This window comes from Hemiscyllium ocellatum, chromosome 28 (genome assembly GCF_020745735.1).
Source record: "Hemiscyllium ocellatum isolate sHemOce1 chromosome 28, sHemOce1.pat.X.cur, whole genome shotgun sequence".
NCBI classification, from domain to species: Eukaryota; Metazoa; Chordata; class Chondrichthyes; order Orectolobiformes; family Hemiscylliidae; genus Hemiscyllium; species Hemiscyllium ocellatum.
The window spans coordinates 4,498,224-4,524,246 of NC_083428.1; the positions used below are offsets into that span (position 1 = coordinate 4,498,224).

A 26,023-nucleotide genomic window follows, 5' to 3' on the forward strand; every position below is an offset into this window, starting at 1 on the left:
ATGTCTTTATCACTGAATCTCTGGTGAGGCAGCATCTATGACCATGCTGATAGGTTAGTGAGGAGCAGGAGGAGCTGATTTGGCCCCTCAGGAGTGATCCTCTGTTTGATAAAATCATGGCTGATCTGCTTGAGTTCCAATTTTCTTGCCACCCACGATAACCATTGACTCGCTTGTTATTCGAGAACCAACCCGGCAAAATCTTCAATCTCTCATTCTCCTCCACTCTCTGGGGAAGAGGGTTCTACAGATCCACAACACTCTGAGACGAAAGGTTTCTCCTCCTCCGTCATCTTAAACTGGAGAATCCTTATTTTGAAATTATGCCCCTGCATTCCTGTCTCTTCTACAAGAGAAAGCAACATTTCAGTATCCTATGCAAATGGCTACAGTTTCAGCTGGAATTGGGACAAAGTAACAAACTCTGCTTGAGACAAGAGGAGTTTTTAAAAGATGTGAGTTTATTGCAAATCTGCACAAAACTGTTGCAATAAAAAGTACAGACAGACACATTTAACTCAAGGCTTCTGGAACAGTGCCATTAAGTTACACAGCTCAGAATGAGGCCATTCAACCCTACCAGCTCTTGAAGAGATCTATCCGGTTCAGTCCACTCCCCTTCCTGCTATTAGCCCTGCAATATTAGTTTCTTCAAAAAGTTAACTTCACTTTTGGAAGTTCCTGTTGAATTTATTTCCTCCACTCCTTCCAGCAGCACATTCCACATCACGATGTCTTAATTTGCAGCAAAGATGCTCCTCATCTTCCCCATTTATTTTTCCAGTTTCTTAAATCTATGTCTTCAATCAATGAATACATGCAAACTGAACCACCCGGTCTTATTCCTGTCTAATTATCCATTGGAGAGGGATGAACAGCACATAGTTTACAAATAAATAGCAGGACTGACTAATCCCATCACTCAAAACTAACACCAACCATTACAGAAATAAACATTCATCAATCGCTTTCCAAGCGTATTGTTCTTTTCCTGATTCTCTTATGTTTTCTAAAGAAATATTTTACAAAAAGGCTTTTGTTCTCAATGTAGTTGTGACAAAGAAAGTGTAATAAGAGCTTGCAGACTGCAATGTATAGTTCCAGATCTCAGCACCCTGTTATAACAGATCACTCACCTTCAAAGTGAAGGGCAAATAAATGCCCCCAGTAATTGCTTTAATAGGAACATAGGAGTAGAAGTAGGCCATTCAGCCCATCATGACTGCTCTACCAATCAATATGATCCTGGTGGATTATCCACTTCACACACTATCACCATCACCCTCTCCTGCTGTCCCTGGGGTTTAGAAATCTGTCAATTCCTACGTTAAACATATTTAAAGACTGACCTTCCACACCTCACTGGGGAATAGAAATCCAAAGTCCCACAATCCTCTGAGTGAAAGGATTTCTCCTCATCTTGGTCTGATTTAGCTTCCTCCTTATTTTGAAATTGTGCCCTGTTGTTCTAAACTCCCTGATCAGACAAGGCATTTTACAGGGAGGTGATGGCCCAGAGATATTACCACTGTATTGTTGATTCAGAGACTCAAATAATATTCTGGGCAACTGTGTTCAAATCCTGTCATGGTAGAATTTCAGGACAAAAATATCTGGAATGAAGATCATAAACCCATTTATTTTTTTGGAAAAATCCATCTGGTTCACTAATGCCCTTACGGGAAGGAAACTGCCATCCTTACCTGGTCTGGACTCCACATGATTCCAGAACCACAGCAATGTGGTTGGCTCTTAACTGCCCTCTGGGGCAATTAGGAATGGGAAGCAACACCCTCATCCAATGAATGAGTTTTGAAAAAAATTAAGTTAGATTAGATTATTTACAGTATGGAAACAGGCCCTTCAGCCCAACAAGTCCACACCTACCCTTCGAAGAGTAATTCCCCCCGACTAATGCACCTAACACTATGGGCAATTTAGCATGGCCAATTCACCTGACCTGTGGGAGGAAACCCACGCAGACACGGGGCGAATGTGCAAACTCCACACAAACAGTCATCCGAGGCTGGAATCAAACCCGGGACCCTGGTGCTGTGAGACAGCAGTACTTACCACTGAGCCAGTGTCCCGCATCTGCCCCGTCTATGCTTTTAAGTATTTTGTAGATTTCAGTGCAATCATCTCTCATTCTTCCAGTGAATATGGACCTTGTTCCCCCAATCTCCATTCACAGGACAGTCCCTCTATCCCAGGAACACATCTGATGAACTTTAATGTGTCAATCCCACAATGATTTGGAAGCATGATGCATCCCTTAATGGTGTAATTTATCCCTGGTTTTGATTAGAAGTGAAGAGTCAAAGTTCAGAGTGCAGGAGAGGTGAGAAAGGAGCAATGGCAGTGCAGTGGCTAAACTACATTGTGGGTCTCCAGTCCTGTGGACTGGATGGGTAGGAGGTGAGGACCAGGAAAGTATAGTTGGTCATTGACAAATACACCCGTTGGGGAGTTTATGAATGGATAGGGTGGATAGAGAAATGGGATGCATACACGGAGTGGGCTTCTCACACCCGGTGTCTCCTATATCTGAGTTCCCAGGCAGCAGATTGCATTCTGCCATAAAAGAGGCTGGAAACCACACTCCTCGATAAATCTCAATGTCCAGCAAGCCCAAAAAATTCCTTCAGAAGGAGACCTTCACTTCATGTGGAAACACAAAGCGAAAAAATTAGGAGTGCGATTTTCCCATCAGAGCAAGAAAAAACAGATGAATGTCAGGGTTTTAGTGAGATGTCATCACCTGAGTCATCGCTGGACAATCTTTCAGCTAGAAAGGATCTTGCTTCCCGTTCAGATCTCCGAGAACCAGGGTTTGGGTTCTCCCTGAACACTGTAGGGATTCTATGACTCTATATGATTCTCGATAGGATCACTATCCAGTGAAGTCAATCGTTCTTCCTCCAATAGCAGTTAACCAATTCCTCTTCACACACGGGAGTTTGTTTCAGCTCCAGATGTCAATGGCTGCATTTCAATCCCAGATGTTTGGAAAACTCCTGTACAAGACAAGGACAAAGTTTAGTACCTTCTATGACCTTCTCATCTTGCCCAGTTCATCCCAGACTCTTTTCCTACTCCTCGGATGCTGCCTGACCTGCTGTGCTTTTCCAGCAGCATACTCTCAACTCCTCAAACCGTCCCCATCTCACCTCAGCCCACACCCTCAGAGCCCTCCCCTATCCCAGTCCTTGTTGCGGATTGGGATACGAACCACTGATTCCTCGGCTTTTCAAGCGACTCACCGTTAACAACACAGGTAGTGGAAACCAAACCCAACGCAGAACCCAGCAATGCAGATCAGAATGCTGAACCAGCTGTCATTCCTGTCTTTTGTGCAAGGCTTATCCCGAGAATCAGATCTGCAAGAAGTGAGTTAAGACAAAATCAGAACTTGTTGCCAATAGTAAACATGACATGCCATCGTGGACTTTGTACACACTGTCATCTTCCTGTTGGAAAGTTCTGTGGAAACACTCCCTCATGGTCAAACAAAATCAACAGAGCGTCTATGCACTGCTGTAAAGGTGGATCCCAATTCTCTCCAATCATTTCTATCGAGGCTTTTGGAAACCATTCCCACCTCTGAGTCACAAAGTTGTGAGTTCAGTCCCATTCCAGACCTTAGGGTGGCACGGTGGCTCAGTGGTCAGCACTACTGCCTCACAGCACCAGGGACTGGGGTTCGATTCCAGCCTCGGGGAGTCTCCACATTCTCCCTGTGTCTGCGTGGGTTTCCTCCCACAGTCACAAGGACTCTGCAGGTTAGGGGGATTGGTCATGGGAAATTAACCCAAAGTGGTCAGGGGAGTTGGATTAGCCACAGGAAATGGGGGGGGGAATGCTGGTTGTCTCTGGGTAGGATGTTGGTGCAGACTCAATGGGCCAAATGGTTTCTATCTGCACTGTAGGGATTCTATGATTCTAACTTGGCCACATCACCTATGGTGTCAGTACTTGAGGCAGCTTGGTTAGTTCAGTTGGCTGGATGGCTGGTTTGTGATGCAGAGAGATACAAGCAGCACTGGCACAATTCCTGCTCTCGCTGAGGTTACCATGAATGTTCCAACCCTTGTCTGGGGTATGGTGACCCTCATTACCAGTCATCTGTATCTCTGTAATGAGAGAGCAGCTCCCTGGGACTATGGCTACTTTACTGGAGGCAATACTGCATTTAGGAAGCTGTTGCCTCTCTCTGGTGTGACCTATAAGTAAAGCCCAACTTTCTATTTCCAGTGGGTTTTAGGCATTTTACAACCAAAGATCCCACAACAGGATTTCAAGGAAAACCAGATGACTTATCCCCTTGACTACTAATCTTTCCCTGACTGATAACAGAAAGACAGATTATCTGGTCACTGTGCTGACATCCTCCTAGCTAACTCTTGCTTTTTGAACTGAGCAGCTCTGAGCTATTTGCAAGAATTGTCCAGGACTAGGTTGATGGCATTAGCAGAAAAGTTGGAGTTAGAATTAAAAGCAAGGGCTAAGCTAGCAGAGATAGTTAAAGTAACGTGTTGGAAGGAAGGAAGTCTAAATTGGGGGCAATATGGCTAGAGATAATCAGAATTCACTCACAGATGAAGCAGCTTAACAGAGAACGAGAGGCAGATGTTTAAGTTTAGATTTCAAACAGAGAGAGAGAGAGAGAGCAACGAGGAAATATGAATGAGGAAGAAAGTTTCGATTAGGTACAATAAGAGGCTCATAGTTTAGATGAGGATGGAAGAGATATTTGGGAGTTTGAGTTAACCAAACATCCTCCTGTTATTCCTAAATTTACAGAAAAAGGAGTAGAAGGGTTCTTTTTTCTCTGATTTGAGGAAGTTGTTAAAGATTCAAAATGGTCAAAGGTCTGAAGGACTGTTGTGCTATAAGTATTCTTGCTGCCAAAGCGTTTATTCCAGACTTTCAGAGTACAATCCTCAGATTAAGAGACAATAAAACACACCATCAGCTTGTTCCTGAAACTTCCCAGTTAAAGTTTGGGACAGTGAAGGTGAAATCCTGGCCAGATAGAGCCTTATTAAATCATTTCTGGATGAGCATCACGTTCTCAAGCAGCCCCAGTATGATGTAAATGGTATTTCTCATCAACAACTTTGTCAGGAAGTTGTCATGTGGAAACTGACAAGATAGATGGAGGAATGGACAGGAATCGGGCTTTAGGGGGAAGGCAGAAGTGAATTGAAAGAATAATATAGAAAATAAAAGTAATGTTAGAACAGTATGCTTCAATTGTCATAAAACTCTGCATGTAAGAGTAAATTGTTGGAAGCAAGTGAAAAACTGGCAGCACTAACAGGAAAACTTAAGGAGTTTTCAAAAGAGTTAGCACCGGTGAAGGAAATGGATATAACTACAGGATTTCATCATACCACTATCACTTTGTTGTCTGCAGGATTTGGTTGTGTGTAAATTTTCAGCTGTATTTCCCAGATTAGAACAGTAATCATACTTTGAAAGGATATTATTGGCTGCAAAATGCTTTGGGAAAGGCTAAGGTTACAAAAGGCACGAGGACTCCATCAGCATTATCTGTTATGTTCTGCCTGCCTACATGGACTGGTTAGCAGCTGCCCTGGACAGTCAGATCCAACACACTCAGTCTCTGCTGGATATACTCACATACTTGCAAGCTGTCACTTTTGTCCTCAGCACGAACAGCAAGATGATGGGGCCAAGGTATCTTGATCTCACTCCAGAATAATTGATCAATTAACTAATTTGTGATCTACAAAATCTGAAAGCCCAAACAAAGTATGTTCTTCTTCTTAATTGGCTACTAATATTTGTGTATGAATATAAAAATTCGAATAGCTCAAATCCACAAATTATGACTATGCTCACATGCTATTTATTGAATGCTTCGGTTTCCAGACTTTGTTAAATCTGATTCCTTAGATCTCTTCCATTTTTAATTGCTTTCAGTCGGTTTAATAGCACACCTTTCTGCTTTTTTTTTCGAAAGATGGTGTTTCTTCCTTGAAACATTAACTCTGTATCTGTCTGCACTGATGCTGCCCAATTTGCTGGGTATTTCCAGCAATGTTGGTTGCATTTTAAGATAGAAGTCTATTAGTAAAAAATATTGAACCATTTTAAATTTTCCTAATCTAGCCAAATGTATGAGTTAGGCTGACATTTTTAATTTGAGCTTGAAAATTTGGTTATATCTTGTGTTTGTCTTTTGTTTCTTAAAATTTGAGAACTTTAACTTTTCCACAGTGCATGTTAACTTTTGACTTTAACCAGGCTACTTCAGTGACCAACTGTACCGTACAGTGTACGTTACCCAGATAAATTTACAACAAGGCTGTTGTTGCTTGGTAGGTTGGTTAGGTTTCTGCTGTGTATAATTCAGTCCACAACATAACATTAGGAGTAGAAGTAGGCCATTTTTTGTGTTAAATGTGCCTCAGTATTCAATAACATCATGGCTAATCTGTCCCAGGCCTCAACTACTCTTTCATGCCACCTCCTCATAAACCCCAATATTTAAAATATCCATTTATATACCTCTGCTTTTTAAACATCTTCACTTGTCTAGCCTCCACAACTCTCTGGGGTAGAGAACTGCAGAAGTCCTCTACCCTTGGGAGAAAAAAGTTTTTAGCATTTTGATTTTAAACTGAGGCAATTTGGGCCAATCCGTGTATATCACCAAGGATCAGCATGATGAGTGAATGTGTCTTGATTAGACTTTTGGATAAGCTGTTTGTTGGAGTTTGGAGGATGTAGGCCGACATATGTTCAAAATTCAGTCGACAATTAAAACCTTTGTAACTTGAATATTATGATCACGTGAGTTAATGGAGGTGACACTGTTTACATACATAAATGTACAAATTAGGGAAAGTGGCCTCTATGGTTTGCTCTCTCCAATTTGTTTTTGCATTGGGCTAAGGATGTGGAAGTCTGTACCTCACAAGGCCGAATCAGTCACTCTGAAAATATTTCTGAATGAACTCATTAAGTCAGAATTTGGCAGCTTATGTAAGTCCAAATGTCACAAAAATCAAAAAGTGAAGTGTGACACATTGATCAAAGTGTGTTTAGGAAAACTTAACAAACAGCCCAATTCACAACTGATCTTGGAGGAACCTGTTTGGGAGAGGTCACAGCACAGAAACAGTGAATAGTTTTAAAGTATAGCCTTGCTATAAATCTACAATAGTGAGTAGAGTGGGATATTTCTTGATTATATGTTTTTGTTGGGATCTGTCCCTTGATTAAATTTTAAAAATCTAAGCCATAAGTATTAAGTTAGCCTAGAGCAGTGTTTTGTAAGCAATAAGACAGTGTTATTTTCTGGGTCTGTAGATTGGAAGGAGAAAAATGGCCTTTATTAGAGTGATATACTCTTCTTGTCAGATGTGGGAGTTTCAAGAGAGTTTACGGGTTACTGAGGATTATATCTGCAATAAATGTTGTTGGTTGCGAATCTTGTCAGATCGAATGGATCAGTTGGAGCAACAGTTAGAGGCAGTGAGGAATTTACAAGAGCTGGGGAGGGATGAGGGTTGGCAGTTATAGGAAGGGAGAAAAACTGCAGATACAGTCAGGTAGATGGGTTAACTCCAGGAAAGGCAACTGAGCTAAGTAGGTAGTACAGGAGTCTTCTGTGGCTATCCTTATTTGAAACAAGTATGCTGTTTTGGAAAATGTAGGCGGTGATGGGCTTTCAGGGGAATGTGGCACAAACAGTCAAGTTTCTGGTATCAAGACAGGCTCTAAGGTAATGAGGGATATGTTGGGTTCCAAGCAATCGACTTGTGACAGGGGACTCTCTAGTCAGGGGCACAGACTGACATTTCTGTGGCCAGCAGTGAAAAATCAGAATGGTGTGTTGCCTCTCTGGTGCCTGGATCAAGGATATCTCAGAGAGGATGCAGAATGTTCACAAAGAGGAGAGGGACCAGCAGAAGGTCAATGTACACATTGGTAGCAGCAACATAGGAAGGGAAAAGGATGAGATTCTGAAGGGAGAATATAGAGTTAGGCAGGAATTTAAAAAGGAGGTCCTCAAGTGTAGTAATATCTGGAATACTCCCAGTGCTACGAGTTAGTAAGGGCAGGAATAGGAGGATAGAGCCAATGAATGCACGGCTGAGGAGCTGGTGTATGGGAGAAGGAATCACATTTTTGGATCATTGGAATCTCTTCTGGGATAGAAGGACGGTTTGCACCTAAATTGGAAGGGGACTAATATATTGACAGGGAGATTTGCTAGAGTTGCTTGGGAGGATTTAATTTAGTAAGATGGATGGGGGGGTAGAGGGGTAAGAACCAGGGAGATAGTGAGGAAAGAGATCAATCTGAGACTGGTACAGTTGAGAAAAGAAGCGAGTCAGTCAGTCAGGGCAGGCAGGGACAAAGCAGAGAACAAGGTAGGACTGATAAATTAAACTGCATTTACCTAAATACAAGCGGTCCAACAGGAAAGGCAGATGAACTCAGGGCATGGTTAGGAACATGGGGCTGGGATACCTTGGCAAATACAGAAACGTGGCTCAGGGATGGACAGGACTGGCAGCTTAATGTCCAGGATAAAAATGCCACAGGAAGGGTAGAAAGGGAGGCAAGAGAGGAGGAGAGTGGCACTTTTGATAAGGGATAGCATTACAGCTGTACTGAGGGAGAATATTCCCAGAAATACATCCAGGGAGGTTAGTTGGGTAGAACTGAGAAATACGAAAGGGATGATCACCTTATTGGGATTGTATTATAGATCCTCTAATAGTCAGTAGGAGAATCCAAAGGGTTTTTACAAATACATTAAGGACAAACAGGAACTAGGGAGAGAATAGGATCCCTCAGAGATCAGTAAGGCGGCCTTTGTGTGGAGAAGCAGGAGATGGGGCAGATACTAACGAGTATTTGGCATCAGTGTTTACTGTGGGAAAGGACATGGGTGATATAGAATTTAGGGAAATAGATGGTGACATCTTGAAAATTGTCCATATTACAGAGGAGGAAGTGCTGGATATCTTGAAACACATAAAGGTGGATAAATCCACAGGACCTGATCAGGTGTACCCTAGAACTCTGTGTGAAGTGAGGGAAGCAAGGGAAGTCAATATCCCTTGCTGAGATATTTGTATCATTGTTAGTCACAGGTGAGGTGCTGGAAGACTGGAGTTTGGCTAACATGGTGCCACTATTTAATAAAGGTGGTAAGGACAAGCCAGGGAACTATAGACTGGTAAGCCTGACATTGGTGGTGGGCCAGTTGTTGGAGGGAATCTTGATGGACATGATTTACACATATTTGGAAAGGCAAGGACTGATTACGGATAGTCAACATGGCTTTGTGCATGGGAAATCATATCTCACAAACTTGATTGAGTTTTTTGAAAAAGTAACAAAGAGGATTGATGAGGGCAGAGTGGTGGACATAATCTATATGGACTTCAAGTAAGGCATTCAACAAGGTTCCCCATGGTTAGCAAGTTTAGATCTCATGAAATACAGGGAGAACTAGCCATTTGGATATAGAACTGGCTTAAAGGTAGAAGACAGAGGGTGTTGGTGGAGGGTTGTTTTTCAGACTGGAGGCCTGTGACCAGTGAAGTGCCACAAGGATCAGTGTTGGGTCCACTACTTTTTGTCATTTATACAAATGATTTGGATATGAACATAAGATTTATGGTTAGTGAGTTTGCAGATGACCCCAAAATTGGAAGTATAGTGGACAGCAAAGAAGGTTACCTCAGATCACAACAGGATCTTGATCAAATGACCCAATGGGCTGAGGAGTGACAGATGGAGTTTACTTTAGAGAAATGTGAGGTGCTGCATTTTGGGAAAACAAATCTTAGCAGGACTTATCCATTTAATGGTAAGGTCCTAGGGAGTGTTGCTGAACAAAGATTGATAAATTCTTGATGTCACAAGGAATTAAGGGCTACGGGGAGAATGCTGGTAAGTGGAGTTGAAATGCCCATCAGCCATGATTGAATGGCGGAGTGGACTCGATGGGCCGAATGGCCTTACTTCCACTCCTATGTCTTATGGTGTTATGGTCTTAAAGAGATCTTGGAGTGCAGGTTCACAGTTCCTTGAAAGTGGAGATAGAACAGTGAAGAACCCATTTAATATGCTTCCCTTTATTGGAGAGAGCATTGGGAAGTGAAGTTGAGAGGTCATGTTGCAGCTGTGCAGGATGTTGGTTAGGCGACTTTTGAAATATTGTGTGCAGTTCGAGTCTCCTTCCTATTGGAAGGATGTTGTGAAACTTGAAAGGGTTCAGAAAAAACTTACGAGGATGTTGCCAGGTTAGAGGATTTGAGCTATAGGGAAAGGCTGAACAGGCTGGGGCTGTTTTCCTGCAATGTCGAAGGCTGAGGGGTGACCTTTCAGAGGTTTATAAAATCATTAGGGGCATGGATAGGGAAAATAGACAAGGTCTCTTCCCTAGGGTGTGGGAGTCCAGAACTAGAGAGTGTTGGATTAGAGTGGGAGAGGAAAGATTTAAAAGGGACCTCAGGGGCAACTTTTTCATGCAGAGGGTACTGCCTGTCTGCATGGACTGAGCTGCCAGAGGAAGTGGTGGAAGCTGGTAAAATTGCAATATTTAAAAGGCATCTGGATGGGTATGTGAATAGGAAGGGTTTGGAGGGATATGGGCCGGGTGCTGGCAGGTGGAACTACATTGGGTTGTGATATCTGGTCGGCGTGGATGAGTTGGACTGAAGGGTCTGTTTCCGTGCTGTACATCTCTATGACTCTAATACAAACAAAAACAGAAACTGCAGGAGAAACTCAGCAGGGCTGGCAGTATCTGTTGGAGAAAACAGTTTTAATGTAACTGGTCTCAAAATGTTAACTCTGTTTTTATCTCCAGACCTGCTGAGTCCTATAGCATTATTCATTTTTGTTTCAGATTTCCATCATCCACAGTTTTTTTGTTTGACATTAGGATGTTAATACAAGCTGAAGATGGCCATTCAGGCTATTCGGTATTTACTAGCTGTCTGAAAGAGGGCCATATCCTTTTCATTATCTCCCATTCACCTGCAAAATGCTCTTTCTCAGGCAGTTAGAGTCATAGAGTCACAGAGATGTACGGCACGGAAACAGGCCCTTCGGTCCCTCTCATCCCTGCCAACCAGATATCACAAATTAATCCAGAAGAAAGTGAGGACTGCAGATGCTGGAGATCAGAGTCAAAACTGGTGCTGGAAAAGCACAGCCAGACAGGCAGCATCCGAGGAGCAGGAGAATCAATGTTTCAAACATAAGCCATTCTTCAGGAATGTGGGGGGGGGGGGGGGGTGGGGACCCAAGGGGGCTGAGAGATAAATGGGATGGGGGTGGGGCTAAGGGGAAGATGGCTGAGAATGCAATAGGTCGATAAAGGGGGGGGCGGTGATGAAGGTGATAGGTCGATAAAGGTGGGGGGGGGCGGTGATGAAGGTGATAGGTCAATAAAGGGGGGGGCGGTGATGAAGGTGATAGGTCGATAAAGGTGGGGGGGTAGTGATGAAGGTGATAGGTCGGAGGGAAGGTGGAGCGGAGAGGTGGGAAAGAAGATGGACAGGTGAGACAGTTCAAGGGGGAGGTGCTGAGTTAGAGGGTTGGATCTGGGATGAGGTGGGGTGGGTGAAGATGAGGAAACTGGTGAAATCGACGTTGATGTTGTGTGGTTTGCCAGCAGTTGGCCGATGTCTCTCCAAACCCTTCCTATTCATATACCCATCCAGATGCCTTTTAAATGTTGTAATTGTACCAGCCTCCACCACTCTCTCTGGCAGCTCATTCCATACACGCGTTGCCTCTTAGGTCCCTTTTATATTTTTCCCCTCTAACCCTAAACCTATACCCTCTAGTTCTGGACTCCCCCCACCTCTATTAACACTATCCATGCCCCTCATGATTTTATAAACCTCTGTCCAGTCACCGCTCAGCCTCCGATGCTCCAGGGAAAACAGCCCCAGCCTATTCAGCCTCTCCCTGTACAGAGGAACCTCAATTATCCAAAGGACACGGCCAGGGAGAATTTCGTTCAATTAATTGAATTCCGGATAATTGAATGTCGGATAACATAGTTTAGCCGTGCATTGGGACTTTACGATCTTGTTGGATAATCCGCTATTCACATTATCTAATGCCGGATAATCGAGGTTCCTCTGTAGCTCAAACCCTCTGACCCTGCAACATCCTTGTAAATCTTTTCTGAACCCTTTCAAGTTTCACAACATCTTTCCTGTAGGAGGGAGACCAAAATTGCACATAGTGTTCCAAATTTTCTTTCTGCATCCCTGTTTTATTCTGCTATGTGCAATTTCAGGGCTTTTGACTCGCCCCAGCAATTCTCAACATAAAATTATACTTTAAAAATCCCATGTTCTCACAGCTGTGAAGCCAGGTCTGAATTACGATCAGCCAACGCATGGAAGTCTCTCTCTTTCTCACGGAGTCTGCTGGTCAGCTCACTGAGTTCCCGTTCACTCTTGGAAAGTTTATTCGTGTGATACTGAAGTTCGTCTGGAAAAAGAGAAAATTTGAAATCCTAATGAACACCTGTCCCACTGAAATAAAGCTCTTAATTTGCTCCTGGCCCTTTTTCAGTTTTCATGCTGTGTTTGAACCACAATTGAAAACATATCTCTCCATTATATAACGTTTCCCAATCCTCTCTCCTCCTCTGCTGGGACTCAAAAAAGTGGCTTCCAATTTAGTGGGCCTGTGCGAGTGAATTTACCACCAACATCCTCCTTTTTGGTGCATCACCCACCCTGAAGCCGGTGCCAGGGTTTGCAATGACGTTGGCACAGAGGTTGGCACAGCTGAAGCAGATAGGAGAGTCCGGGTTTCTGTCAGCACGGAGGAGTCCCGAGGACAGAGGAGTAGAGGTGGATTCTCCTGGGTGGGTGTGGGGCAGGAGAGTGGAAGAGGGTCATCCTGCCAAGAGTGGGAGTGCCCTGTGACATAAGTCTTGGATTACACCAACCTGCCGGTCCCTTGATGGAGTGGATAGCCTCCAGGGCCTTTCACGGCCAGCCGAGGGCTGGGCCACTTCTTTGGCAACAGGACAGAGCCCTTCTGCATCCACAGGCTGGTCACATGCTGCTGAGTGAATCCTATATGGGATATGAGTTGGCAAGGATTGGCCAACAGGTGAGATGCTCCTCTGCTCAGCTTCCTTCTTCACACTTCCAACAGGGGGCACTGTGGTTGGGAATCACTGCGATTCCCTTTTGGCAATTTTCTTCCATCCAACTTAGCCGACATAATTCCAAGGTCACTGGATTGTGTGTGTGTGTGTGTGTGTGTGTGTGTTTGTGTGTGTGTGTCACTGTGTGTGATTGTGGGTGTATGAGTGTGTGTGTGTGTTCTGTGTGTATGTGTGTGTGTCACTGTGTATGTGTGTGTGTCACTATGTATGTGTGTGTGTAAGTGTGTGTTATGTATGTGTAAGTGTGTATGTATGAGTGTGTGCTCTGTGTGTATGTGTATGTGTGTGTTTGTATGAGTGTGTGTCACTGTGTATGTGTGTGTGTGTGTTCTGTGTGTATGGGTGTGTCACTGTGTATGTGTGTGTGTGTAAGTATGTGTTCTGTGTGTATGTGTGTGTGTCACTGTGTATGTGTGTGTGTAAGTGTGTGTGTATGAGTGTGTGTGTAAGTGTGTGTGTTCTGTGTGTATGTGTGTGTGTCACTGTGCATGTGTGTATGTAAGTGTGTGTGTATGAGTACGTGTGTTCTGTCTGTATGTGTGTGTGTGTCACTGTGTATGTGTGTGTGTAAGTGTGTGTGTATGAGTACGTGTGTTCTGTCTATATGTGTGTGTGTATCACTGTGTATGTGTGTGTTGAATGTGTGTTCTGTGTGTATGTGTGTGCCATTGTGTGTGTGTGTATGAGTGTCTGTGTTCTGTGTGTGTGTTATTGTGTACGTGTGTGTGTGTGAGTGTGTGTTCTGTGTGTATGTGTGTGTATGTCACTGCGTATGTGTGTGAATGTGTAAGTGTGTGTGTTCTGTGTGTGTGTGTGTGTGTGTGTGTGTTAGAGAGACCAGAGTTTTATACAGCCTCAGCTGTACATCCTGCTTTTATGTTCTAACCCTCTTGAAATGAATGCTCACATTGCATTTGCCTTCTAACCATCAACTGTCTTTATATGTCAACCTGAAGTGAATTCTAACCCAGCCCTCTTAAGTCCCTTTGTGCTTCAGATTTCTGAAGCCTTTCCCCATTTAGAAAATAGTCTTAGACCTCTATTCTTTTGGCCAGTGTATAACCCCAGACATTCCAACATTATATTCCAAGTGCCAACTCCTTTGCCAACTCTCTCAGCCTGTCCAAGTCCATCTGCAGCTTCCCCAGTTCCTCAACACGACCTGTCCCTCCACCTGTCTTTGTGTCATCTGCAAACTTAACAACAGTGTGCTCAGCTCCTTCAATCAGATTGTAAATGTATAACGTGAATAGTTGTGGTTCCACTAGTCACTGGCTTAAATCCTGAAAAATACCCCTCTGTTCCCATACTGCCTTCTGCCAGTCAGCTGATCCTCAATACATGTTAGTACCTTACCCCTAACACCATGGACTTTTACCTTCTTCAGCAGCCTCCTGTGTGGCACCTTGACAGAGGTCCTCTGGATCTGGTCTCCTTTATCTTATCTGCTTGTTACTTCCTCAAATTATTCTACCATTTTTGTCAGGCATGACCTCCTTGAGAAAGTCTATAGCCTTAAAACTTGTCCTTAAACATTTAGACTAAAATGTAATGTTGAATTATAGAACACATTTGCTACACTCTAGAAAATAGACCGGCAGGGAGGGTCTGGCCATGAAAAAGAAAGTAAAAACATCTGTTCTCGCCAAGTGATAACAGGATGCTGTAAGGCAATTAAGAACATTTGCCTTAATATCAGTGCCTTGAAAAGGTTCAGAAAAGATGTACAAGGATGTTGCCAGGGTTGGAGGGTTTGAGCTACAGGGAGAGGTTGAACAGGCTGGGACTGTTTTGCCTGGCATGTCGGAGGCTGAGGGGTGACCTTATAGAGGTTTACAAAATTATGAGGGGCATGGATAGGGTAAATAAACAAGGTCTTTTCGCTGAATGGGGGAGTCCAAAACTAGAGGGCATAGGTTTAGGGTGAGAGGGGAAAAGGTATAAAAGAGATCGAAGGGGCAACATTTTCAGGCAGAGGGTGGTACATGTATGGAATGACCTGCCAGAGGAAGTGGTGGAGGCTGGTACAATTGCAACATTTAAAAGGCATCTGGAAGGGGATATGAATAGGAGGGATTTGGAGGGATATGGGCTGGGTGCTGGCAGGTGGGACTAGACTGGGTTGGGATATCGGGTCGGCATGGACGGGTTGGACTGAAGGGTCTGTTTCCATGCTGTACATCTCTATGACTCCAAGACTCTATGAATCTGTGTAAACAGGACACCGAGTGATAACATTCATGGCTGCTCCCTTGTGAAATGAATGACAGTGTTTGATTCTGACCCCAAAATGAAACTCGGTATTATCAAAAGCCTTGTAATTAATTGTCAGGCCCTATCAACTACAATGGATTCTTATTACTCCTTGCAAGTGAGGCAGACACAGAAGGAAAAACATCTTTTCTCTTACAAATCCCTGACTTGAGAGTTCAAAAGGACACTAGAGAGAGAGAAAGAGAGAGACCATTTTCATGCTGGGACTGCTGAAGCCAGTAGAAAATTAACTCTTGTGCTTACTTGTTTTGGACTGAATTTAATTGCATTTTGAGACTTTATGATGATTTTGAGTAGCCATTACTGGTTATGAAATGCAAACTCTATAAAAGGTAATATTGATGAAGCTTTAAGTTACTTGCTGTCCTTACAGACCATGGCTGCCCCACTGTCAATTCTAACTAGTCAGATCTTATGTCTTACTTGAATTTGAATCACAATCCTGAAAAGAAAGCATGTTTAATTCGAGGCTAACGAATCAGGTTAGATGTAACCTTATGGTAACATCTCAGCCTCAGGTACAGAATGATTCAGTGCTTAAGATAAAAAGCACGAGTCTGCTCCGAGCTTAAAAATTACTCTCAACCTAACGTTGAAAAGATTCTGGCACAATGCGTCAGGAAGCCATTTTTGGTCAAAAGTTTGCCCTCCATGATAAGAAGCCGTTTTGTCAAACAATTGTATCTGAACCTGCGAGCTGTGCAAGGTTATCTTATGACATCTCCCACTTAAGTTAGACTGGTATGTCTCTCTGATAGGACCTTATCTCGCCAGCAGACACCTAACTCAAGTGGATTTGTTTTGACAACCTACTGGATAGCTCAATACCTGTAGGAGTCATCAGTCATGTGCACACAGACCTGTCAATTAACATTTCTTCCTTACGAATTATTGTCCTTCACTATTATCTGTTTAATTTTGTGAATGTTTTGTATAAAGGAAGCCTTTTTGTGACAGGAGGACAGAGGAGCCTGCAAGAATTCTTAAAGAACTCTCCTGGGTTACAGAACCCAGTCAGTTTAGCTTATGGTATCAGTGTTATGTTGGAACAGTGATGCTATCGGTAAATAAAAGGGATGACTAAAATTTAACTAAATGGTCTGTAAGAGGTTTTTTATTCCAGACCACGATTTCTGGGATGAACCAACAGAGGCTTATAGGTTGAGTCTACAAGGGATTCCCTGGGCTGTTTAACATCCCCTTGATGAAACTCTGCTGACTCAGCCCTATTTTACCAGACACTTCCAAGTACTCTGCAATCTCATCCTTAATAATAGACTCTATAATCTTACCAATGACTGAGGTCAGGCTCATGGCCTATAGTTTGCAGTTTTCTGCCTCTCTCCTTTCTTAAGCAGAGGTATTGCCTTGGCCATTTTCCAGTCCTCTGGAACCCTCCCTGACTCCAATCATTCCTGAAAGATCCCGACCAATGTCTCTATAATGTCCTCAGTGCTTTCTCTGGACTGCTTCCAACAGCAGTGTATCTTACCACATTGTTCACAGTGTTCCAGCTGTGATTTAGTTAGTATAGTTTTAGCAAGACCTCCCATTTTTATGTCCATTCCCTTTGAAATAAAGGTCAACATTTGATTTTTTTTCTCTAATACACGCTGAACTTGTATGCGAGCTTCATGCACAAGGAAGTCCAAATCCCTCTGGCCTCAGCTTTCTGCAGTCTTTCTCCATTTAAACAATATTCAGCTCCTCTATTCTTCCTGCCAAACTGCACAACCTCACACATATTCCATTTGCTAGGTTTATGCCCATTCACTTCACCCATCAATATCCCTCTTCAGACTCCTTGTGTCATCCTCATCACTTACTCTCTCATCTACTCCTGTGACATTCACTTCCATCATCCAAGTCCTGAGCATCCTGTTTTCATTGTTAGACCATTCCTTCCCCATTCGGCAACTCCCTCCCTAAGTCTCTCCTGCTCTCTCTCCCCCTCCTGCTTTTTAGAACTCACCTCATTCTCAAAAGTATTCCTCAAGTCGGTCTTTATTAGATTTTCCTGATGAAGGGCTTATGCTCGAAACGTCGAATTCTCTATTCCTGAGATGCTGCCTGGCCTGCTGTGCTTTGACCAGCAACACATTTGCAGCTGTGATCTCCAGCATCTGCAGACCTCATTTTTTACTTTATTAGATTTTACCTCATCATGCTCATGTGCAGCATTTTGAGCTGTTTCATTACATTCAAGGCAATATAGAAATGCAGTTTGTTGTTGTGCTGACCTTGCAGATTGGAGTTTTGTTTGCTGAGGTCATGGATTTGATTCCTGTGTCCTGCAATAGTTTCCTTCTGACTGGTGATCTGTTTTAGCAACGATGTCTGTTTAGAAAGACAAAATAGTTGGACATCAAAGGTGAGATATTGTGAAAGTACCTGTCAGTCCCCTTTAAGAAAGCTCAGCTGACACTGGACTTCCCGCAGGCACAGAGATTCCAAGCACTTTCCAGGTCAGAAATACATCCATTAAAGAACAGGGTCAAAGGTCATCAGCAAATTGCCTCTGCTGATGGTCTGTCCCTTTAGGATTGGGGTTCAAGTCCAGTTCCAGAGGAAGGTGTCTCCAGACTGTGTTGGTCATGAGCTCCTCTGAGTTTTCACCTCCATGAGGGTTAGGACAAGGGATCCTGGGCTGCACAGACTCACCCTCAGAGAGGGATCACTGCTGCATCTGGAAGCCAAGAGCACAGCCCAACATTCAAACCAATTCTCAGGGGAATCAGATTGACACTTATGAAATACTGAGGGGCCTGGATAGAGTGGCTGTGAAGAAGATGTTTCCATCAGTGGGAGAGACTAGGACCTGAGGGCACAGCCTCAGGGTGAAGGGACAACCCTATCAAACTGAGAAGAGGAGGTGTTTCCTCAGCCAGAGGGTGGGGAATCTGTGAAACTCGTTGCTGCGGAGAGCTGTGGAAGCCAAGCCACTGATAGTATTTGAGACAGAGACAGAGGCTAGTTATGATCAACATCAACTCCAGTTCCTCAGCCTGCCTCAGATCCCCTGCAATTTGTCTCCTGATGGAGCAGGTCCACTGCGGATGCTATTTCCCTAGCCCTGCACTCAACCCTGGAATACCTGCACAAGGACACCTACGTCAGATTCTTGCTCATTGACTACAGCTCCACCATTATCCCCTTCAAACTGATCCCAAACCTCCAAGACCTCGGTCTCGGCTCCACCCTCTGCAACTGGATCCTCACCTTCCTGACCCACAGACCGCAATCAGTGAAGACAGACAACAGGACCTCCCCCACAATAACACGCAACACTGGACCATACCCCAAGGGTGTGTCCTCAGCCCCCTACCTGTACTCCCCTTACACCCACGAGTGTGTAGCCAAATTCCAGATGAGTGCCATCTACAGGTTGGCTGATGACAGCATCGTGGTGGGACGAATATCAAACAACAGCAAGTCAGATAGGAGGTAGAAGGTGCAATGAAAACAACTTCTCTCTCAACATCAGCAAAACTAAAGAACTGATCATTGACTTCAGAAAGAAATGAAGAGAACACGCCACCAATTAGATCAACGGAGCCAAGATTGAGAGGGTGGAGAACACCAACTCCCCTGGAATGACAGTAACTGACAATCTGTCCTGCACTTCCCACATATGTGAGACGGTCAAGAAGGCACAACAACTCCTCTTCTTCCTCAGGTACCTCACCATAAGGACCGTCACCAACTTTTACCGATGCACCATAGAAAGCAGACTGTTTGGGTACATAATGGCCGGCACAGTAACTGCTCTGCCCAGGATCATAAGAAACTACAGAAGGTGGCTTGCACAGACCAGACCATCACTGAAGCCATCCCTTCCATCCATGGACTCCATTTAAGTGTCTTGGTGCCGCAGAGAGGCTGCCAACATCATCAATGACCCTCCCACCCCGGTAATGATCTCCCACAACTCTACAATCAGGTACAAGATACAGAAGCCTGAACACATGCACCAGCAGGTTCAGGAACAGCTTCTTCCTGACCGTTATTAGTGAGATGAAGGGACTCTCTAGCCTGAAGTAATGCTGATCTTGTTAATGTTTGTTTTGTCATGTGCACGCCCTGTGCAGTATGACCTGTGTGCCTCACTCTGTCTACATCTTTTTCGCCCAAACACCTGTATGTCCTTGCTTATTATGATTTGCCTGTACTGCTCATAAACAATGTTTGTCACTGTTCTTAGGTACACGTGACAATAAATTTTTAAAAATTAGGTTTGTGATGAGTAAAGCGATCAAGGGGTTTGGGGAGAAGGCAGGAGAAAGAAGTTGAGAAACAGATCAGCCATGATTGAATGGGGGAGCAGACTTGCTGGACTGATTATCCTAATTCTCTCCGATATCTTATCGTCTTTACTTAGTTTCCAAAAGAACCAACAGTCAACAAAAAAAAAATTTACAGCAATTTTTTTCAACATTCCAGTTTTGGGTTCCTGGGGTATCACTGCCTGGAGGAGAAAGTGAGGACTGCAGATGCTGGAGATCAGAGCTGAAAATGTGTTGCTGGAAAAGCGCAGCAGGTCAGGCAGCATCCAAGGAACAGGAAGTTCGACATTTCGGGCATAAGCCCTTCATCAGGAAGCCCTTCCTGATGAAGGGCTTATGCTTGAAACATCGAATTTCCTGTTCCTTGGATGCTGCCTGACCTGCTGCGCTTTTCCAGTATCACTGCCGGGGCCATTCTCAGCTGAATTGTTAATACACTGCAGTCACATGGAGCCTGTTGAGATCTTGGGTAATGTTCGATACTGATTGGCCATTTTGGACTCAACCATGTTGCTGTGGGATTTGAGTCACCTCCAGGACAGGCTGAGGTGCAGATTTATGAAGAATTCAGTGTTAATTCTTCTTAGCTTCTTTTGAATTCAAATCCAAAGAACATTAAACACAGTCTCTGGGATCCCAGAGCAGAACCATCTTCATTCTGTTCGTTTCCTGTTAATGGAGAGTACGGAACAAACAATTCAGGGACAGAAGGAGGGCATTCACTCCATAGTGACAGTCAAGTAGATCAGAGCTGTACTAGAGCTCAAACCCATTTCAAACTGGTCCATGTTCAGCCCTTACAACGGCGAGACTGATGTCAGAGCCATACCCAGGCAAAGGGCCATGAGATGTATTTGTTTGTCCAAGCTCCTGGTGAGATCACCACAGCCAAGGCCATCATCAAGATTAGCTTGTGCCACATCATTAACATCACCATCATCCATCCCTGCCTCAGCACAGCTGCTACTGCTCTCACCCTGATCCTAATCTCGTTACTGTGTGATTCCACAATCCCAATGCTGACAGTGTGGCACTCCTTCAGTACTGACACTCTGACAGTGTGGCACTCCTTCAGCACTGACCGTCCAACAGAGTGACATTCCCTCAGCACTTACCCTCCGACAGTGTGGCACTCTCTCAGCATGTGACCCTCTGACAGTGTGGCAATCCTTCAGCACTGACCCTCCGACAGTGTGGCACTCCCTCAGCATTGGCTCTCTGACAGTGCAGCACTCCCTCAGCATTGACCCTCCAACATTGCAGCACTCCCTCAGCACTGACCCTCCGACAGTGCGGCACTCACTCATTCTGATCCTCCGAAAAGCATCCCACCCAGACTCACCCACCCACCCTATCCTCATAACCCTGCATTTCCAATGATTGATACATCTAACCTATACATCTGTGGACAATATGGGACAATTTAGCATGAGTCAAAAAGTGTGGTGCTGGAAAAGCTCATCTGGTCAGACAGCATCTGTGGAGCAGGAGAGTTAACGCTTCGAACATAAGCTCTTCATCAGGAAAGTGAGTCTTGACGTCGATTCTCCTGCTCCTCAGATGCTGCCTGACCAGCTGTGCTTTTCCAGCACCACACCTTTTGACTCTGATCTCCAGCATCTGCAGTCCTCATTTTCTCCCCGCAATTTCCTATGGCCTATGCAACCTAACCTGCACATCATTGGATTGTGGGAGGAAGCCCATGCAGACACGGGGACAATGTGCAAACTCCACACAGACAGTCACCCGAGGATGGAACTGAGCCAGTATCCCTGTGAGGCAGCAGTGCTAACCACTGAGGCATGGTGTGAAGCCCAGTGTTATTCCATAAGATTGCTGCTTTCTGATGATTGTCCCTTAATGAGAGGGAGGCAGAGAAGTATCTTCCATTGGCCGTGAGTTAAAGAAGCCCCGGCCTCTCCTGGGTATATCTACGCTGCCCGCTCCCCCTCAAACAACTGGCTCTATCACTCACCAGCTCCTTCTCTTTCTCCTCCTGAGTTTTCTTCAGATCATCGTACAGAGCCGTCATGTTCACCTCCAGCTTCCTGTGACTTTCCCGGAGTTGTGTGTTTTGTTGTTGGAGCTGGGAGACCTCTCGCTGTGGGTTTGGGGACATTAATGCAAACCAGAATGTGAGGGACAGGGAGAACAGAATAATGGCCCCAAAAGGGTGCAGTACGATTAAGGATTTTAAAGATCTCGGCATTATCCCGTCTGCCTGGATGGCAGCTGCTGCCAAGGCGCGGTGAGGAAAGACCACCGTGTAACATCTGCCTGCCTAAAGAAGAACAGAGGGCCCACGCAGTCATTTGGGCTCTGCTGACGCCTCAGCGAAAAATGTAATCGTACAGACTGTAAATAGGAATGATTACTCTGTTGTGGTATGCAAAGAAATGGAATGTTTACATATGTATGGCATGTCCAACTGTACAGACCATCAAATTATTTTATGAATAAATTATATTTTTGAGATTAAAAAAGAAGTTATCAGAGTGACGACCTGTTCTGAGTCTTGTGCAAGTGGGATTACAAACTCATAACTCCCTCAGCACTTACCCTCTGACAGTGCAGCCCTCCCTCAGCACTGACCCTCTGACAGTGCAGCACTCCCTCAGCACTGATCATCTGACAGTGTAGCACTCCCTCAGCGCTGACCATCTGACAGTGCGGCACACTCTCAGCACTGATTCTCCGACAGTGTGGTGCTCCCTCAGCACTGACCCTCTAACAGTGCAGCACTCCCCCGGTACTGACCCTGTGACAGTGCGGCACTCCCCCAGTACTGATCCTGTAACAGTGCAGCACTCCCCCAGTACTGACCCTGTGACAGTGCATTGTTCTGTCAGATTGCTGCTTTCTGATGATTGTCCCTTAATGAGAGGGAGGCAGAGAAGTATCTTCCATTGGCCGTGAGTTAAAGAAGCCCCGGCCTCTCCTGGGTATATCTACGCTGCCCGCTCCCCCTCAAACAACTGGCTCTATCACTCACCAGCTTCTTCTCTTTCTCCTCCTGAGTCTTCTTCAGATCATCGTACAGAGCCTTCATTTTCACCTCCAGCTTCTTGTGGCTTTCCCGGAGTTGTGTGTTTTGTTGTTGGAGCTGGGAGACCTCTCGCTGTGGGTTTGGGGACGTTAATGCAAACCAGAATGTGAGGAACAGGGAGAACAGAATAATGGCCCCAAAAGGGCGCATTATGATTAAGGATTTTAAAGATCTCAGCATTATCCCGTCTGCCTGGCTGTAGGAATTTATTTGTCAGTGTTCTGACAGCAGCAAGAGACAATGCACTGAGGGTTCTGTTTGGAGACTTACTCTGCCTTTATACAAACACATACTACAGTTTCACTTTCCCAACGTCATCAGAAACTTGCTATGTCGACATCCATTTCCTGGAACCCACATAGTGCTCAGAGTTATGTTGAAGTTGTCACGCAAGATCATTGGATGGGGATTACAGACAGAAACTGCAGCATCACATTGAACAGGTCTGGCTACTGTGGAGAGAGAGAGAGAGAGAGAGAGAGAGAGAGAGAGAAAGGGGGGGAGTGTTTCAATTTGATGCTGGCACCCAGGAGGGTGATTTGATTGGGTGATTGAGAGACAGATTGTTTCAGGAGCTGAGGACCCAGGTGGACAGTGTCCAGGTCAAGTCGAGAACAAAACTCTTGTTTGAAATGTTGCAGATCCCTCGATGAATAACTGCTTTGGCTGACATATCCAACAACACTCAAACACCTTGACAGTATCTGGGACAAAGCAGCCCCCACTTGATCAGCACCACATCCACAAACATCCCCTCCCTCCACCACTGGTGCTCAGTTGCAGCAGTGTGTACTATCTACACAAAGCACTACAGGAAATCGCCAAAGATCCTCAGACAGCCCCTTCCAAACCCATGACCACTTCCATCCAGAAGGACAATGGCACCAGACACATGGGAACACCACCTCCTGCATGTTCCCCTCCGAGCCCCAACCATCCTGACTTGGGAATACATTGCTGTACCCTCAGTGCCGCTAGGTCAAAATCCTGGAATTTCTTCCCTAAGGGCATTGTGGGTCTACCTACAGCACATGGATTGCAGCGGTTCAAGAAGGCAGCTCACCCCCACCTTCTCAAGGGGCAACTCGGGACCGTCCCAGCCACGGATGCCCACATCCCCCAAATGAATAAATTTTAAAACTGTACAAGAGGTGGCATGGTGGCTCAGTGGTTAGCACTGCTGCCTCACTGTGCCCGGACCCAGGTTCAATTCCAGCCTTGGCCAACTGTCTGTGTGGAGTTTGCACGTTCTCCCCGTGTCTGCGTGGGTTTCCTCCGAGTGCTCCGGTTTCCTCCCACAGTCCAAAGTTGTGTAGATTACGTGAATTGGCCAAGCTAAATTGCCCATAGTGTTCAGGGATATACAAATTAGGTGCATTAGTCAGGGGTAAAATATAGAGTTTTAGGGAAGGGGAATGGGTCGGGGTGGGGGGGTGGTCACTCTTCGGCAGGTTGGTGTGGGCTTGTTGGGCCGAAGGGCCTGGCTCCAACAGGGATTCTACGATTCTATGAAGCCCCGTTATCCAGAGAACACAGTGTTCCACAGCAGCCTGTAAAGAAGAGTCGACTAAGGAACAATGTTGAGGCTGGTTCTAACCTACCATCCAACACACAAGCACATCAATGTGAGCTAGGGACCACCCAGCAGCTCAGACTTGAGTATGTTTCAATAAAAGTTGCCTCTCATCCTCCTAACTTCCAACAGTGCAGGCTCAACCCAATCCAACTTCTGTTCATTCTTATTTCTCACCATTCCAGATCTTACCTTCATGATCCTTCACTGGAGAGCCTCCAAGGCCCATTTATCTTTCCTTAGTTAAGGGGCCCAAAACTGTTCACAGTGTTTCAGTTGTGGCTTGAATTGTACCTGATATAGTGTTAATCGGCAGGGGTTAGTGTGGCACTGTCTGAGTGTGGAACTGTCCGAGTGTGGTACGGTCTGAGTGTGGCACTATCTGAGTGTGGCACGGTCGAAGCGTGGCACGGACCGTGTGTGGCACGGTCAGAGTGTGGCATGATCTGTGTGCGGCACTGTCTGTGTGTGGCACTGTGTGAGTGTGGCTCTGTCTGAGTTTGGCACTATCTGAGTGTGACACTGTGTGAGTCTGGCACTGTCAGGGTATAACACAATCGGATGAGTTGATTTTCCGGCGATATGTTCAACAAATCCACACATCTCCCAGCTCATTTAACTCTTTGCAATTCTTAGCAATTGCGAGTAACACATTGGTGGCGAAAACTATATACATTATATACACGATGACAGTAATTAGAGTCGAAAATCCATACATATAATACAATTTACCAAATAAATACAGCTACCTTTATTGGAAGAATTTCAATTATTTTGCTGCTTCAACAGTTTTTAGCAAGAGGAGGTTCCAGTACTGTACCCCAGTGTTATACAGGGACAGACCTGTCCCCACCAGTACTGTACCCCAGTGTTATACAGGGACAGACCTGTCCCCACAAGTACTGTACCCCAGTGTTATACAGAGACAGACCTGTCCCCACCAGTAATGTACCCCAGTGTTATACAGTGACAGACCTGTCCCCATCAGTACTGTACCCCAGCGTTATACAGTGACAGACCAGACCCCACCAGTACTGTACCCCAGTGTTATACAGTGACAGACCAGACCCCACCAGTACTGTACCCCAGTGTTATACAGTGACAGACCTGTCCCCACCAGTACTGTACCCCAGCGTTATAGAGGGACAGACCTGTCCCCACAAGTACTGTACCCCAGTGTTATACAGGGACAGACCTGTCCCCACAAGTACTGTACCCCAGTGTTATACATTGACAGACCTGTCCCCACCAGTACTGTACCCCAGTGTTATACAGTGACAGACCTGTCCCCACAAGTACTGTACCCCAGTGTTATACAGTGACAGACCTGTCCCCACCAGTACTGTACCCCAGCGTTATAGAGGGACAGACCTGTCCCCACAAGTACTGTACCCCAGTGTTATACAGGGGCAGACCTGTCCCCAACAGTACTGTAGCCCAGTGTTATACAGTGACAGACCTGTCCCCACCAGTACTGTACCCCAGTGTTATACAGTGACAGACCTGTCCCCACAAGTACTGTACCCCAGTGTTATACAGGGACAGATCTGTCCCCACCAGTATTGTACCCCAGTGTTATACAGGGACAGACCTGTCCCCACCAGTATTGTACCCCAGTGTTATACAGGGACAGATCTGTCCCCACCAGT

At 45.1% G+C, this 26,023-nt stretch overlaps 1 protein-coding gene across 2 annotated transcripts; it reads right to left on the reverse strand.

Annotated features, from left to right (window-relative positions):
• Positions 1 to 443: 443 nt before the first annotated feature.
• Positions 444 to 23,063, reverse strand: LOC132829056 (uncharacterized). Of its 2 annotated transcripts, XM_060846342.1 has the most exons (6): positions 22,748 to 23,063; positions 21,731 to 21,856; positions 17,713 to 17,809; positions 12,375 to 12,507; positions 3,264 to 3,380; positions 444 to 3,017 (listed from the first exon to the last, which is right to left on the reverse strand). In XM_060846342.1, the coding sequence occupies exons 1-5, from the start codon at positions 22,979 to 22,981 to the stop codon at positions 3,266 to 3,268; spliced, it is 705 nt and encodes a 234-aa protein (XP_060702325.1). In that variant the 5' UTR covers positions 22,982 to 23,063; the 3' UTR covers positions 444 to 3,017; positions 3,264 to 3,265. The 2 variants fall into 2 exon arrangements, with proteins under 2 accessions (XP_060702325.1, XP_060702326.1); XM_060846343.1 differs by lacking the exon at positions 21,731 to 21,856.
• Between the last annotated feature and the right edge of the window lie 2,960 nt (positions 23,064 to 26,023).

What these genes read in the sequence shown, in the direction of transcription:
- LOC132829056 (XM_060846342.1), bottom strand. Translation starts at nt 22,981, where the DNA reads ATGCTGAGATCTTTAAAATCCTTAATCATAATGCGCCCTTTTGGGGCC. An exon ending in AGGAGAAAGAGAAGAAGCTG is followed by an intron (nt 21,857 to 22,747) that starts GTGAGTGATAGA and finishes CCAAACCCACAG; the next exon opens with CGAGAGGTCTCCCAGCTCCA. An exon ending in TCAGACCTGGCTTCACAGCT is followed by an intron (nt 3,381 to 12,374) that starts GTGAGAACATGG and finishes CACTTCTTGCAG; the next exon opens with ATCTGATTCTCGGGATAAGC.